At 37.7% G+C, this 15,474-nt stretch overlaps 1 protein-coding gene across 2 annotated transcripts; it reads right to left on the minus strand.

The window, feature by feature from the left end:
- Window positions 1-1,570: 1,570 nt before the first annotated feature.
- Window positions 1,571-11,994, minus strand: LOC145770133 (2-amino-3-carboxymuconate-6-semialdehyde decarboxylase-like). 2 transcript variants are annotated; one of them, XM_082581720.1, is made up of 10 exons: window positions 11,881-11,994; window positions 11,250-11,294; window positions 9,560-9,656; window positions 9,289-9,406; window positions 8,365-8,533; window positions 5,980-6,073; window positions 5,598-5,674; window positions 5,107-5,298; window positions 2,602-2,700; window positions 1,571-2,118 (listed from the first exon to the last, which is right to left on the minus strand). In XM_082581720.1, exons 1-10 carry the CDS (start codon window positions 11,968-11,970, stop codon window positions 2,056-2,058), a joined length of 1,044 nt encoding a protein of 347 aa, XP_082437846.1. In that variant the 5' UTR covers window positions 11,971-11,994; the 3' UTR covers window positions 1,571-2,055. The 2 variants fall into 2 exon arrangements, with proteins under 2 accessions (XP_082437846.1, XP_082437847.1); XM_082581721.1 differs by lacking the exons at window positions 11,250-11,294; window positions 11,881-11,994 and adding an exon at window positions 10,289-10,618.
- Window positions 11,995-15,474: the final 3,480 nt, after the last annotated feature.

The following is a 15,474-nucleotide window of genomic DNA, read 5'->3' on the forward strand; positions in this document are numbered from 1 at the left end:
CCTCGATAGCGTTAGCCTACGTAATATTTGAACGGTCCCAAACACAAGCATCTGAAAGTGTTCATCTGACATTTTGCTGCGTTTTGGTTTCAATATGTCTTTGCCCATTGTAAACATTCTTTCAACTTATTCAAAATTTGGAAAGTTTGATAAAAAAATAATTCAAACAACAGCTAAGTAATTACAAAGTATGCGTTGACGCTATGCGCTAAAAAACCGCGAAAACTTTACGGCGTAGCCTCAAGCGACAACTATCCAAAAAAATGTGGTCGCAAGCGTTAGCGTAGCCTAAACAAAAAGTCTACGGCGTAGAATTAGCTGCGTATACGTTCATCTCTGGTTCTAGCACAAGCGGCGTGATTTTTCTAAAGCTTCAATGAAGCCCGTTAGGCTAGTTGTAGCCTACTTTGGCTGAAAAATATTGTGAGCCACACGAAATCAGCTTAGTCGACTACCTGCAAATGGAATCGGCGATATTCAATGCATTATCTTGTCTGATGCAAATAAACGAAATAATAAGTAGGCTATCATTAAGAGTTTTACTCAGAAATCCAATCACTTTTTTGTGCTTTCAACAAAACTCAAGAATATTAGTAAGTTGAATGTTCTTGGGTTTGCGTTATGTCGTTTCCCACTAATTTTTGGATTCGAGAGTGTTCAATACAAAAATGTAATGCAAATCTTCTGCCAGGACGATTTTGTCCGAAACAAAATTTCTGTGGTTTAATGTCTAGCTAGCCTAATATAAAGTTCAAAAGTGGAAAAGGCGATCTGGTACTGAGACACTTCCTTAAATTGGCGATCTACCTAATAGGCTACAGAAGCAATCACTAAGAAAACAAATTAATAGTTTTTTTGCTCTACAGTCTAAACCAGTGGTTTTCAACCAAGGTTCCGCCAGTAAGTCTAGGGGTTCCGCAAGTTTACATTCAAATCCGAGAGTTTATTTATTATTATATGCATATTGCTTAAATATAATCAAATATTGATTAGGTTTGCCACTATTAATAAATTTGCTACACTTTAACACGTTCGCTGGGATCCGGAATTTTCGTTGTTTTCTTGTGGTGCGATTACCTTTAACTTTCCCGCCACATTTTCGTCGACATGGTTTGTAGGCTACATCAATAAATCTGAACATGAGTATTTTAATTTTATTAATCAAACGATGTTTTTTGCATAAGGCAATTAAATTATTGAACAGGGGTACCTCGAGTGGAGTTTTTCCGATTGTTGCGGGGGATTATTCCATTCACTAGGTGCCGCTGAATGGAGAGCAGTCCTGAAATGCGTTGCTCAAGCGCACACCCCGAGGGTCGAATCACCACCGCGTGATCTTGAGTCGGGCGCGTAACCACTGAGCTAACGGGGCGACATTTCTTTGCGCAAAACAGGATTATCAACGCTTGTTGGCCTTCTGGCACTTCTGCATTACTAGATTTGGCCCGCCTGGGAAAAATTTGGACATCCCTGGCCTATGGCATAGATGCATGACGTGTATTCATGCCAACCTTCACTATGGTAATCTGCGGTGTTAGCTCCAACATTACACACGGCTGTTTCAGTTGTAGTTTTATTTTATAACTCAGCAAAAATAATAGAATTGACAAAATAAAAAGTTTGTATTGCTGCAATGACCATGGTCGACAGTACGAGTTGTCAAATACACTTGACGCATTGCCTTTTGACGTTTCAGAGCCACGTAGCTTACATTGTAGATTTAAGGTAAAATTCACTTCATCAAATTGCACATACGATATCAACAGCGCACTACTATCATGATTAATTTAACTGACAGGCCATTCCACACCATTCTGGCAGTGCATGATATTGTACAAGCAAAGTATGGTATTGCGGAAATAAATGCATTAAACACTGAAAATATACGGAATATTACAAGCTGAAATGTACAATACGCAATTAGCATGTGTAAAGTGTGCGAGTATTTCAAGCAAGCAGCTGCAGTTTAAGTTCAGCAATAAACGGTGACATCAAAAACTATTCAAACAATTGTGTATCTTTTCCTCACCTCGGACAAATACCAAATGAGATGCACTAAGTGAAGCTTTCTTCATCCAATCCAAGAAATTCCAAGGCATTCTCACATAACAGCCTTTCCTAGAATGTCAAAAGCAAATTATTAAGCTGGGTTAGTTATTATTGAATGAATAAAAAACGTTTGAAACGAATTTAATCAACAAAATTTTGATCTTACAACGGGGATTCGTGAGTAAACTAACCGTATCGTGATCGGAACAACTTTTACCTTGAAAGTAAAGATTGTCAATTTCGGAACACAAATTTAATGCATGATTTTAATTGCACAAGCGTCCAGAGCAAATGTTCGATAACTCGAATGGTCCGGTTTCTTTTAAATCGCTTTATCTTCACATCGCATTGTTTTTCAAAATTGATGGGGGCCATGCAGCTGTCATGTCAAAAAATTGAATGAATGGTGATTTCATTTTCTAAAGTGGCCTACTGCTATTTTACATCAAATGCTGGCATTTGCACAAAAATCTAACCTCTTGGCTTAATTTTGATAGTTAGAGCATCAGTGGTCGAAATAACAACCTTGTAATAAAAAACAAGCTCCTTCACCTTTTGGACGCCAGTGAGATCCGGGCTGGTCTCTATCAGTTTGCCGGCATGAGACTCTCCCAGTGGGAACGGGTAATCAGATCCCAACATCACCTTGTTCTGAAAAAAATGATTGCACTATCATTGCTTTTTGAACATTGCTGAATGGACAACGACTGCTTTTTCATGCGGTATTGAAGTAGTCACATTGTTTTATTACAGTAGAATTCGTTTAATTCGCAGTTCGCCTTATTCGTCACATTTCTGTCGGTCCGGGAGAAGTCGTTATAGTTTTGGCCTACGGTAATTGCATAATTCGTCCGTTCACCTATTTCGTTGTTGACGGATTAGTAGAATTCTACTGTAGTAATTATCCTGATTAGACTAGCCTACGTAAGAAAACCATTAAAAAAAATTGGAGAATTGTAAGGAATTACATTGGCAGTGTCATCCATGACAATTACCTGTCCATTCTACGATGCAGTGATCAATTACTTGCCAAAAGTAATTCTCATTTACGAATTGTCAACTTCAAAGCAACTGATTACAATCACTTGTTTATGCTGCAATTGTCGCCATGATTACTTCAATCTCAAGCGGACACGCATTCACAATATTTGAACGGAAAAACCGTCATCTACGATACTGTAACCTAGATAGCAAATCAAGCATTTTGTGCATTGGTTGATTTGCTGTCTGGGAATGCAGTAGTTATCAACCAGGGGTTCACACATCACCGAAGGATACGGAACCTGTGCCAAGAGGGTACGTCACGAACATGTGGCGCCCTTAAAGTAGCGAATACCTCAATCTTCACGTATTTTGAAAGCAGCATGTACGGGTGAACAAATTGGTGTCAAAAACAAGCAAAAGCAACGGTTTTCTATGACCATTGCAAAGAGTCGAAAGACATGTCGGATGCTCATTGATGAATAGCCACCTGTGTCAAAGGGGGTGCATGGATGCTACATCATTAGGGTTAGTTATAAAATGCCTCTTCACCGGGCTTTTAACCAACATTAGGAATTGTAACTTTTCAGCCATTCTAGGAAAGGGGTACGAGAACTGGTCGGTGATTTCAAGGCTGTGCCAACAAGAAAAGGGTCAAGAACTATCGCGGACAAAGAAATAGAAACAGCCTTACGACTGGTGATTGAAGATTTAAATTAAGTGGACGGGAAGGCAAGGAAGCCAATCTTCGTGACCACCTTCAGGCATGCCTTTAAGTGTGTTACCAAAGTCCGCATGCATGTGAGCGGTGTCAAACCGGCGCCCTTTCGAACGTCGTTCCAGGGCTCTCACCACTCGGCAACGCAGCCAACTACTGCTGTAATGGATAAAATCCCTCTTTATAATTCACTTTCAATTTACAATTGTAATGCCTCTTTATAATTCACACCTGTGGACCAATTTCTCTGCTAAATGGAGAAGGAAGTCTAAACTTGCCACCAAATAAGGCATATTACATCAAAATTTTATGATGCTGCTTGTAAATTGCCGTACAAGGAAGATTGAGATGTTTGTAGTCTTTCCCCTGTGCGTGTATTTTTCCTCACTTTGTTTTTTTGTTTGTTTTTTTCTCTTGTAATTCCATATGGATATGTAACATGTGTGCATATCTGAAGCAAATAAATAAATGAGACTTTGTATATCATTATGCATGTTAAAGAAAAAACATGCCGTTCAGAATGAAAGAACCTTCTCAAAGATTTACCCCAGATAGTTGTCACACCGTATTTGAAAAGCGCTTAAACCACTGGCGCAGGTTCGATCAACAAGCTTGAAAGGTAGAAGCTTCTCCAAGCTACCGAAGTGTTGCTAACAGTCACCTACTTTAAAGAAGCCGCTGAATGGGGTTTTATGTAAAGAACGCTATTCTTTAAAATTTTCTAGAAAATGAACAAGCTATGGTTTCTTCATCCTGTCATTTATGTGTTTATAGACCAAGTAGCTATGAACTACTGTCCTGTTGGTATCCCAGACAGCAAAGCAACCAATTTTTACATTGATTAAACGTCTGCAGACGTTGATTAAATGTTAATTGAAAGTTTCATGATTGGTTTTTCTTCACTTTTCCATTTTTGTGAAGTATTTCCAAAACTAACACAAATAAATATCTAAAGCAGTGGTTTCCAATCTTTTTTCGAAGCGACCCAAATTTTCTAAAAAATAAAGGTTAGGAAATTTTGCGAGCCAAACATAACCTGATATCTTACTTTGAAGGCATCCAGAACAAAAAACAATATGATGGCAACATTACATGTTGATAGCGTTTTAGGTAGGCCAAAAGCAACATTAAGTAACAATGCAAGTAGGTTGGCGACTTGCAAATAAAGAACGATCGATAAACGCAACTTCACGTGTAGGATTTTGCTTTACCCATTACTGCAATACATTTACAAACATCTATTTTATCCTAAACATTTTTCCTGTTAGAACAAAAAAACAAGTGACCCAACTTTGTGTTATGGCCTATACGTTGGGTATCACTGATCTAAACCATGTATAAGTCTATATAAGTCTTACCTCTCCAACTACATCGACTAAATACTTCAACGCACGATGGTCATGAACAAGGCTGTCTGTGTAAAACGTTCCTATCTGCTGCTTTGGTGAAATGCTGGTGTCGGTGGCACAAAGATCAGGACGACAAACAAACCCTTTCTCCATGCGGCCCAAAGTGAAAGGGTATGCACCACCGCCGTGAGCAAAGCAGATCTATAAGTAAGGCACGACACATGTGTGATGATAAGTTTTAAACTGCAGCGTTATACAGTAGAGTAGATACTATTTTCCTTATTACAATCTTTATGTTAAACGGGATAAAACACGTTAAGCGCACTTCAATGACGACAAAAACAATGTAAAACGAGGGTTGAACAAAAAAGTAGCAATCTTACACAAACGTTGCACCAAAAGACAGTTTTGTTTGTGCTTTATCAGAAGAATTCGCATTATTTCTTACTGATATCACTACAAAAACAAACGCTTCAGAAAGAGCAGTGCAGCTGCTATACCTTTAACTTGGGGTATTTTTCTAAAACTCCACCGAACACAATACATTGAATGGCGTGTGCGGTTTCAGAAGGCATACCTGTAGAATTACAAAGTTTACTAAAGCAATAGCGTTTAGCAAGCGGCTACATCCACTCAGCAATACAAAACGATACTAATACTGCGGGAAAGCCTTGTTGTGAAAGTAGCAAGCCATGTGAGCAAGAAGACAGTTCAGTTCAGCCTTTTTTGAACCATGAACAGTGAACAAAAACGTAGGCTAAGTAACGCTCCATAACAACAATAAGAAGACATACACAATATGAAGACCATTACTATAACCAGCTCATAAATAATCATTCAGCATTGACCATAACGATCACCTTCCCAGGAGGTAAGACATACCAACAAGCCATGGAGCCCAATACTTCTTCATCCTTCCACCAAGCTCCATATCCCAAGGATGAACAAAAACTGAACAATTCAGTTTTTCAGCTGCCTGAAAAAGGGAACATGTGCTCAAACTATGCGCAGACCTAACCATTACCAAAAAAAAGTCACTTTGCCAGTAGTTCAAAATATTACATGAGCGCTTTTTTCTCTTTCATTCAAAACATCGATCAGATATTTAGGAGATGGCGTATATAATGAATACAGAACACTTTCATACAATTGAACAAGCCAAGCAATAACTTCTGAGCGAACATAGCACCAAACTCGGCGCAACAGAAAATATGCCTGGATGACAACATATAATTTGGACAAAATACGCGTAAACATCCAGGATTAAAAAAGTAAAAAAGCAAAAACACGTTAACTCGGTGCTTTACAAATTACAAACCATCACACTACCGTGGACACAAGAAGTTTGTACAGACGCGGTAAATTGAATTCACAGTCATAAACTATATGCAATAATGAGCTCCATACTACGGTGACATAGTGACTACATACACGGTGACATGGCACTTAACCACTTAATATAGGCAGCTGGCAACACAGCAGGTGCCTGTGTTGTTTTTGTGCGTGTCAACCACAAGTATTGAGTGGAAAAACTATGCACATGGCGTTTGCATAAAAATAAAAAAAATATTATAGCGTTGAAAGAACTTTAAATTGCTTTATCAAAAAGGTCGTATTTTAGACTTAAGCAGTTCAACAAATCAGGTCTTTAATTATAAATTGGAAGATGCCAACAATTGTATTTTTTGCAACAAAAACGGGTCTGCTACTATTCGGCTAGTCCGATTCGGCTGCAGTCTTTTTTGGCTGGTTTGTTGGATTTAGTTAAGGATTTTGTTGGATTACAGAAGGATTATGGTTGGATTTTCAAAAAATTTTCCGAATAGAGAACTAGCCGAGAAAGACTGTACCCGAATAGGAAACTAGCCGAATCGGACCAGCCGAATCGGACTAGCCGAAATGGGCCATTCCGACAAAAACACTACCAGTTATAACATATCGTTAATCCAACGTTGTTTTACGTCAGCAAGTCAACAATGTCACGTATTGCAGACAAAAAATCTTAAAATGGAGCTATTCTTGAATAACAATAGCAGACAATGCAATTCTCCTAATGCACATTTCAGTTTAACAATGTTGCAATGAGGTTCTAAGTCTAAATGTATAACATATGCCTGCTTGTGGTGGGGGTGAATGCCTAAGTGACGAAACCATCAGGCAATTTTTAGAAGAGTATTATGATCAAACCCCACTAGCATGTACACTACAGCAGCTGTGTTTTAGCAAGACACTTAGTAGCGTGTTTAAAGATCCTTTTTTTGGTGTTCCATCTAGGGATGGGCAACATAGAATTTCGAATAGTTGCAATCCGAATATCTAATTATTCGAATTGAAATGACATTTCGAATCGAATTTTCCAAACCGAAATTAAAAAATCCCCTTTTCCGACTACCAAATTTTTTTATCGATTTTTTGCTGATCAATTACATTCGGCTCAGCGATAGCTCTTCGCTCTAGCGAAAACGGCTAGCCAGCTCTCTACCAGTGCGGTTTGTGGACGTCGGAAGACCTTTGTGCTGTGGATTTGCATTTATTTTTATCGTACGAAGCATGGAGCACAATTCAACTCTGGATGAGGCTACCGCTACACCTAGTGTCATAAGTTCCACAACAATGCAGCAATCCAATGAAATTTATGATCTATTGAGCTCTGGTGTTGAAGGGACAAATACTTCAGCATCAAGACGACAAGGAACAGCTTTCAGCTGCTGAGGAAATCCGATCGTACCTTCAGGCAAAAGTGCCAAACAGCGATGCAAGACTGCAAGTGAATGGTGGAACAAAAATAAAGAAAAGTTCCTGCTGTGGTTTGATCTTGCCAGGAAGTATTTACTATTCAGCCACTCCTGCATCGCAACAAAGACTTGCTCTCCTAGGCAGTTACTGTTGTTTTTCGTTTCGTTGCCGCTTTTCAATTATGCGTCTTCAATAAAACCACAATAAAAACAAAGCTTTTCGACATTTTCTGAAATTAAAAAAAGATTATTCTAGAATAGGTATTCGAAAATCTAAATTCGAAAAATTATTCTAGAATAATTCTAGAATAGTTTATTCTTCTATTTTGCCCATCCCTAGTTCCATCCAGTAAAGGGGTGCTCAAAACTTTCAACCACCGGGCACAAAACTGAATTCAAATAAAAGTAGTCAAGCAAAAGACGACCTTGCACGCAAAATCAAAAAACATTTTGGTAGCTGAATCATAAAATGGACATAGAATTAACATCTGGCTCAATACATATCCCTGCTGTAAACAGGTTTAAAGCAGACCTTCCAAAAGCAGTCAAGTTCTTCGGCATCAAGATTCCAATCATTAATGTGAGAACCAATTTGGACACCAGGAAAACTAAGTTCAGTGATACACCTGGTCATTTCTTGAACCGCAAGCTCAGGAGCTTGCATTGGCAATGTACCGAGACCAACAAATCGCTTTGGATGGCTGAAAAAGTTGATTGAAAACTACTCTTTAAATGTCATAACAAAATAAAATATTTAAATCATAAGGAAGTAGGGCAATTCAAGCTGAAATATACTGCAAACGTTATCACGATGTACTCAAACATGAAGACAAATTGAAAACAGTGGCCATCAGGCAACAAATATTGGATTCGGCAAAAAATATGATTCATTTAAGTTTTTAAAAGACTATAAAAGTGATGCATCTAAAATTTGATGAAGCTAACCAGCAAAACAATTTACAAATTTTCTGCAAATTTTAACGTTTTTGGTAGAAAAAATAGAAAAAAACGAGTGAATTTAATGTTTCCCTATTGAAAGCGTTAAAATTGTAAGAGCTAGTGACAATGTGTAAAAAATTTAAGAGTCGCAGGGTCATTTTAGAGTCATATAAGGTTTATAGTTATCAAAAAGATCAAACATTTCAAGTGCTATTTGCCCCACCTGATAAATATAAGACATTTTCAAACACAAGAACACATTTGCTTTATGATGAAAATGTTGTGATCATAAATTTACAACTGCTCCTATAGATAGCTTACAAAGATATTGCAATAAGTCGGCGCAACAGGGTAGTAACAACAAATACGCTTAAGAAAAAAACAACTAAAATACATAGGCAGATTTAAATCTACTGCATGTGTACGAGTTGTAAGAACAGTAAAAATAAGCATGTAAATACAACAAAACTGCACAATGCACATCAACACAAATGTAATTCTCTTAGACACTGCATACTTGGCTATTCGAGATTTGAGGTCATTGTTAATGATCTGGCATAAATCCAAAGTATCCTTTGGTTTGGCCCAATAGCTAAACATGACTGGTACAGTTGATAGAGCTTGTATGGAAACACCTAAGGTAATACAAAACAAGTATATATCTAGTGGTGCTTTTACCTTGAAAACAAACTTCCAAAAATTATTTTTCCACTCTTTTTTAGCTTCAACAAGAATGTAAAAGGCAAAATTTAAAACTAGTATGCTGAAAAAAGTGTGAAAATAGATACCCATTTCATCCATTTCTTTAATCCTAGCTTCAGCATTAAAGCAATTTTTTTCAACAATTCGGAAGTGTTCACCATTCTTCATCAATTCACTTTTTCCCTATCCAAACAAAAACAAACAAATGTTTACAAAAACAGTATATACTGGTACGGTCTATAAAACACAATTTTGTTTCATTTTGCATCACCAATGCCGCATAAATATTATTTTATTTTACTTAGCCATCAGTCATTATCATTTTGTTTATATTCAACTAGAACATATGGGGAATAGCAAGATTTTTTCTCGCATGTGTGGCGCTACGAAACATACCAAATTGACAATTTCTCTATCTTTTTCCAATTAACTAGATGAGATCTTGGGTAAGACCAAAGATTGGCTGTCCTGTGGCAGTAGTAGATTTTCAGTTGACATTGACAAAAGGGAGTTATGGAGAGGGGTATCATTTACGGGTCTGCTACTATTCGGTGAGTCTGATTCGGTGAGTTCCTAACCTCTAACCCCTAATCCTAACTCCTAACCCTAAAACGGCAATGATAATTAGGCTACGGTACCCAATAATTTAAAAAAAAATGAAAAAATCCCCTGTTAAGGGATCGGACTCACCGAATCGGACTCACTGAATCGGACTCACCGAAACGGGCCACTCCGATCATTTACAGTAGCCTACCACTTCTCGCTTTACTACACTGATTATAAAAAAGTATGACAAGTAGAGTTGGTTAAATTACATTGTTATCATCATCATAATTCATCGTCGGTTTGTTCCCCACTAGTGGGGGTGGCCGATTGTTTCCACGCAGCAATTGTTTTAATCCCTTTTCTCCATTTCACCCTGTCCCTTGCATCTTCCTCCTTCAGTCCGACTTTTTTAAATTCATCCTTCACTTGTTGTTTCCACGTTCTTCTTGGACGACCGCGTTTCCTCTTCCCATCCACCTTAGATCTAGTGCCTTTCTAAGAAAACTTCCTTCCTCGAAATGAAATTTATCGTTATGAAATTTTCAAATTACCCTTACATCCAAGCTTAAATAATCATAAATTTCAATTACAAACTAAGTCTAAGCTGTTTCAATATTTGTGGTTACCGTTGTTTTTTTTACATTTTTATTTTATCAAATATATATAGTAAAATTGCATTTGATAAAGATTTATTGCGAAAATTATCTGAATATACAAAGTAGGTATCTTTTAGCTGTATGAAAGTTGCAAGCGATTGAAAACAGTCATTCTGCTGAGGTTGGAAAATGTAACAGTTAGCCCAAACAGCAAGAGTAAAAAGTTCTTCACACTTCTTCGTTCTTCAACCCTTTTTGAACCGATTGCTGCCTCCCGTGTATCCCACAACACTTTATTTAGTTCAAATCAGTGTCTCATATGTAAAAGCCCATTTTGAATGCAAACCAAGAACAGTATAACAGTATCATATGTCATGCATGCAAGATTGCAAGTTATATACTAGATATAATTTTAATTAATTTGGACTAATTTTCTTTAAATTACGATTACACAACTACAAAACAACTCAATTACAATCATATTTTTAATTATTATATACCGGTACGGTATATCTGAAAATATGTAATGCATTGCATTCATTGATCTAACTCTGATGAACGGCCAGTAAAAAATCCTTAAATGGTCAACAGTGGCCGGAATAATACAAAAAATACAAAACAAAAGTAAACTTACACAGTCCATGGGACGAATTTGCAAAAATCCATCGTATCCATACCTCTGCATAGGCAAAAAATGCAATTATGGTACGGGTACTTAAAAATATTCATTAAACTGTGGGCTTAGTCGACAAGTATACATCTTGCATCTACAACTATGAAAGATTGACCCCTTTTCGTATGGTATTAAATACAGATTTCTTTGTCGAAGAGTATAGAGACAATGATAAAGTGGAAGTAGAGTACAGGAACAAGACCAAGATAAGTTGAACCAACAAAAAAATAATTAAACGGCAAAGATTTCCAATATGTACCGTACCCAGACTGTAAATCCATTATTTTTACATTGATTCAACATCCGCAGATGTTAAATCAATGCAAAAATGAAGTATTTTCCTGTCTGCATATGATATAGAGTAATCTAGTACAATCACCAAACCATAACTAAAACAACTGGAAGTGTGCCAACAATTAGGGGATGACTGAATCTAACAACCAGTACAGAGAAAATCAAAACCCCAACACAATATTGTTCTCAAATATATTCTCAATAATATTCTGGTTCATTTTAAATTAATTCATGTCCAATTACAATGCAATCAAATAGAAAAGGTATCAACTCTCAAATCCTACCCTAATTTCCTTACCTCTTTTAAATTAGGCCATGATTCTGGAAGTATATGGTTATGGATATCAATTTTCATACCGCTTTTTTCTTTGCAAGTTTTTTTTAGCATTAAGTCAACTTACCTTAAACTGCTGAAAATAAAAAACATCTGAATTGTACAATATGCCAGTGCAGTTAAATAGTTTCAGCATGGAAGTTAAACAAAAAACAGAACATATCTCGGAGCTGGTATACAAGTCCCCCCCCTTGGTAACTCATGACAAAGACAGGACTCAACCAAACATATAGGGTGAAACTACTTGGGTGCAACCTAGTTCGTACCCTCAATTTGTACCCTGAAAAGGTCGAAAGAAAAAAATAAAAAAGCCGAAGTCGCTGATCGCAGTTTAGTAGCACAAAGCCGAAGTCGCTGATAGTGATTGGAGTTTCCGCAAACAGCTCGAGGGTTACGGTTAGCGGAAACTGCGGAAAAATATTTGCGGAAACTGTGATCAACGAGGGTTAGGGAGCATAGATTACTCGATGGCTAGAATTAGGGTAAGCGGAAACGGCGGTTAGCGGAAACGACGGTTAGCGGAAACTGCGAAAAAATGTTTGCGGAAACTGCGATCAGCGAGGGTTAGAGCATAAATTACTCTATGGTTAGAGTTAGGGTAAAGGTTAACGGAAACTGCGGAAAAATGTTTACGGAAACTGCGATCAGCGAGGGTTAGGGGTCTGCTACTATTCGGTGAGTCCGATTCGGTGAGTCTGATTCGGTGAGTTCCTAACTTCTAACCCCTAACCCTAAAACGGCAATGATAATTAGGCTACGGTACCCGATAATTTAAAAAAAAAATTGAAAAAATCCCCCGTTAAGGGATCGGACTCAACGAATCGGACTAACCGAATCGGACTCACCGAAACGGGCCATTCCGTAGGGTTAGAGCATAGATTATTCTAAGGTTAGGGTTAGCGGAAACTGCGGTTAGCGGAAACTACAGAAAAAGTTTGCGGAAACTGCGATCAGCGAAGGTTAGGGTTAGAACATAAATTAGTCTATGGTTAGGGTTAGCGGAAAGTGCAGAAAAATGTTTGCGGAAACTGCGATCAGCGAGAGTTAGCGTTAGGGTGAGGGTTACGGTTAGCGGAAACTGCAATCAGCGACTTCGGCTTTGTGCTATGTTTCTCTCGATCTTTTCAAGGGAAAAATTTTAAAATGTTTGCGGAAACTGCAAACAGCGACTTCCGCTTCTTTTAAGTTTTTCTCTCGATCTTTTCAGGGTCTGAACTGAGGATACGAACTGTTCAGAGTACGAACTAGGTTGCATCCAAACTACTTTACCTTTGCTTTACTGTTCACACACTTCAATCCACATATTTTGGTCAATTCCTCTTTGTCATGAGTTGCCAGGGGGGGGGGGGACTTGTATACCAGCTCCCATATCTCAATGTCCAATTTTTTCTGTGCAACAAATATTCATATTCACCCCTTTTTTTTCATCTCATTCTGTCTATCACATCATCTTCTTTCTGTCCGACCTTCTCTGCCTCATCCTTTATATCATATACTCTTTCCATGTTCTTTTTAAATACGGTATCAGTTTCCTCTTCCCTTCCTCCACTGTTAGCCCTCCATATTCATATTTTCTAAACTTTAGTTATAATTATGATTATATATATGTGTTTATGTGATCATGAGCTCAAACGGTCCTCCCGGTATTCTTTTCTCTGGCTAAAGGAAACTTTGATTACAGCATCTAACTTCGTCTACAAACACATAGTTACAAAAAAGGATATTGATATGATAGCTGAAGGGAGTACTGCAGTCTGTGTATGTGTTGAGCAATACGAAGAAATTGTGGCTAATCAGAATGATAAGCTCATGGTTACACTCCCATCATCGGATTTACTATCTTACAGTCAGTAGCGTATTTAGGGGTGAGGATAAGGGGCGATGGCCTCCCCCTAATGATCAGATAAAATTTTGTTTTCAAAAAAAAAAAAAAATTTTGCAAAGAAAAAAGTTGTAGGCTAGCGCAAGACATAATTGCTTGAATGATTCACCCTAGCGCGGGGGGTATACTTTTTGCAATGTAATTTTTCAATAATATTCTGAGTTTCCAAATCAAGTTCTAGTTTAATCTTGATTACAGTAAGTTAAAAATATTTAATTAAGCAAGCAATCACTAGTATACACTGCATATAGAGTGGCGGCTCGTCTAATGGTGCTGTGGTGCTGCAGCACCACAAAATTTTCTAAATAATATTCTTCTAGGTTACTAAGCCTCTTTCTAAGCTCCTACAAGGACCTACACATACGTTGAATTCTGCAATGATGAATGTTAGAAGCTGCGCAACTGTGTTGCAAGACCTAAGGGGCGATAATAGGCTTTTTCACCAACGTTTTGGTGGCAGGTTTGGTGGCCGTGCTTGACTATATTTATTGATGCATATACCGCAATATTAGATCCTTTCACGCACGTCTTAAACCATTAAGGTTTTGCCACCTTTTCCTTTTGTTAGTTTTGTTACTGTATTTCTTTTTCTCAATATCATTTCTTTTGCATTCTGACGAAGAAAAATAAATTGAATTGAATTGAATTTAGCAAAGGCTTGCTCAGTTTTTGGCGAAGAAATCCGAATGCCCCGGAGAGAATCTTAACCACAACATCGACCTAAAATTCCAGCTGAAACTGCGGAGGTCTATTTCAAACGAACAGTTTTTCTTCCTTTTCTAGACAATTGCATGGCACAAATTCACAAGAGATTCAATGAGCACTGCTCGCTAGTTTTTAAAGTCAGCACATTTCTGCCTTAATTGATTCATGAAGATATGGACTGCCTGATCGACGAGATTTTCGACTTCTACAATGAAATGCTGGATGTTGAACCAAGCAATTACTTTGCAGCTACTGTTGAATTGCAAAGATGGAGAGCGAATTGGCTTGCAGTTTCTGCGGATAAACGACCTGCGACTCTTGTGGATGCGTGTCAACTTCCTGAACAACTCCGCACTTATCCGATCAACCATAAATTAGGCTACTTCGAATCTTTGCTACGCTTCCAGTTACAACTGCCTCCAATGAGCGATGTTTCACTTTACTAATTTGAAAAATCAGGCTATCTGAAAAATTATTACCGCACGACCATGACCGAGCCACGTTTGGATGGTCTAGCTCATATGTATTTAAGCAAGGATATTGGGTGCTGGTTTAGGATCGGCCGCCTAGGTTAGTGACGTCACAAAAATCTGTGACGTCATGCAAAAAAACGCAACTACTTTTAGGAAGGGTGTAAAAACGCGGAATAGAAGTAAAAGCGGAATGCCTATTGATTTTTAAATATTTGTAGGCATTATTATTGATCTAGCGCTAACTTAAACTGTTACTATTTTGTACCAATTCTCAGCAATTCATTTTTACAATAAAAATACTTGCTTTATTAACGTAACAACTTTCACGTTTATATGTTATCTACAAAACGAGCAATCGTGGTTCAGTATAAGCCGCCCACAGTTTGCTGTGATCGATGAATACTGCCTCCACCAAATATGCTGTAGCTTTCTCATTTCTGCTCGGATTTTAACAATTTTACTATCGTTGGATGGCATTATGCTTCATCTACCCGAATG

Source organism: Aplidium turbinatum, chromosome 5, assembly GCF_918807975.1.
Source record: "Aplidium turbinatum chromosome 5, kaAplTurb1.1, whole genome shotgun sequence".
In the NCBI taxonomy this organism is placed as follows: domain Eukaryota; kingdom Metazoa; phylum Chordata; class Ascidiacea; order Aplousobranchia; family Polyclinidae; genus Aplidium; species Aplidium turbinatum.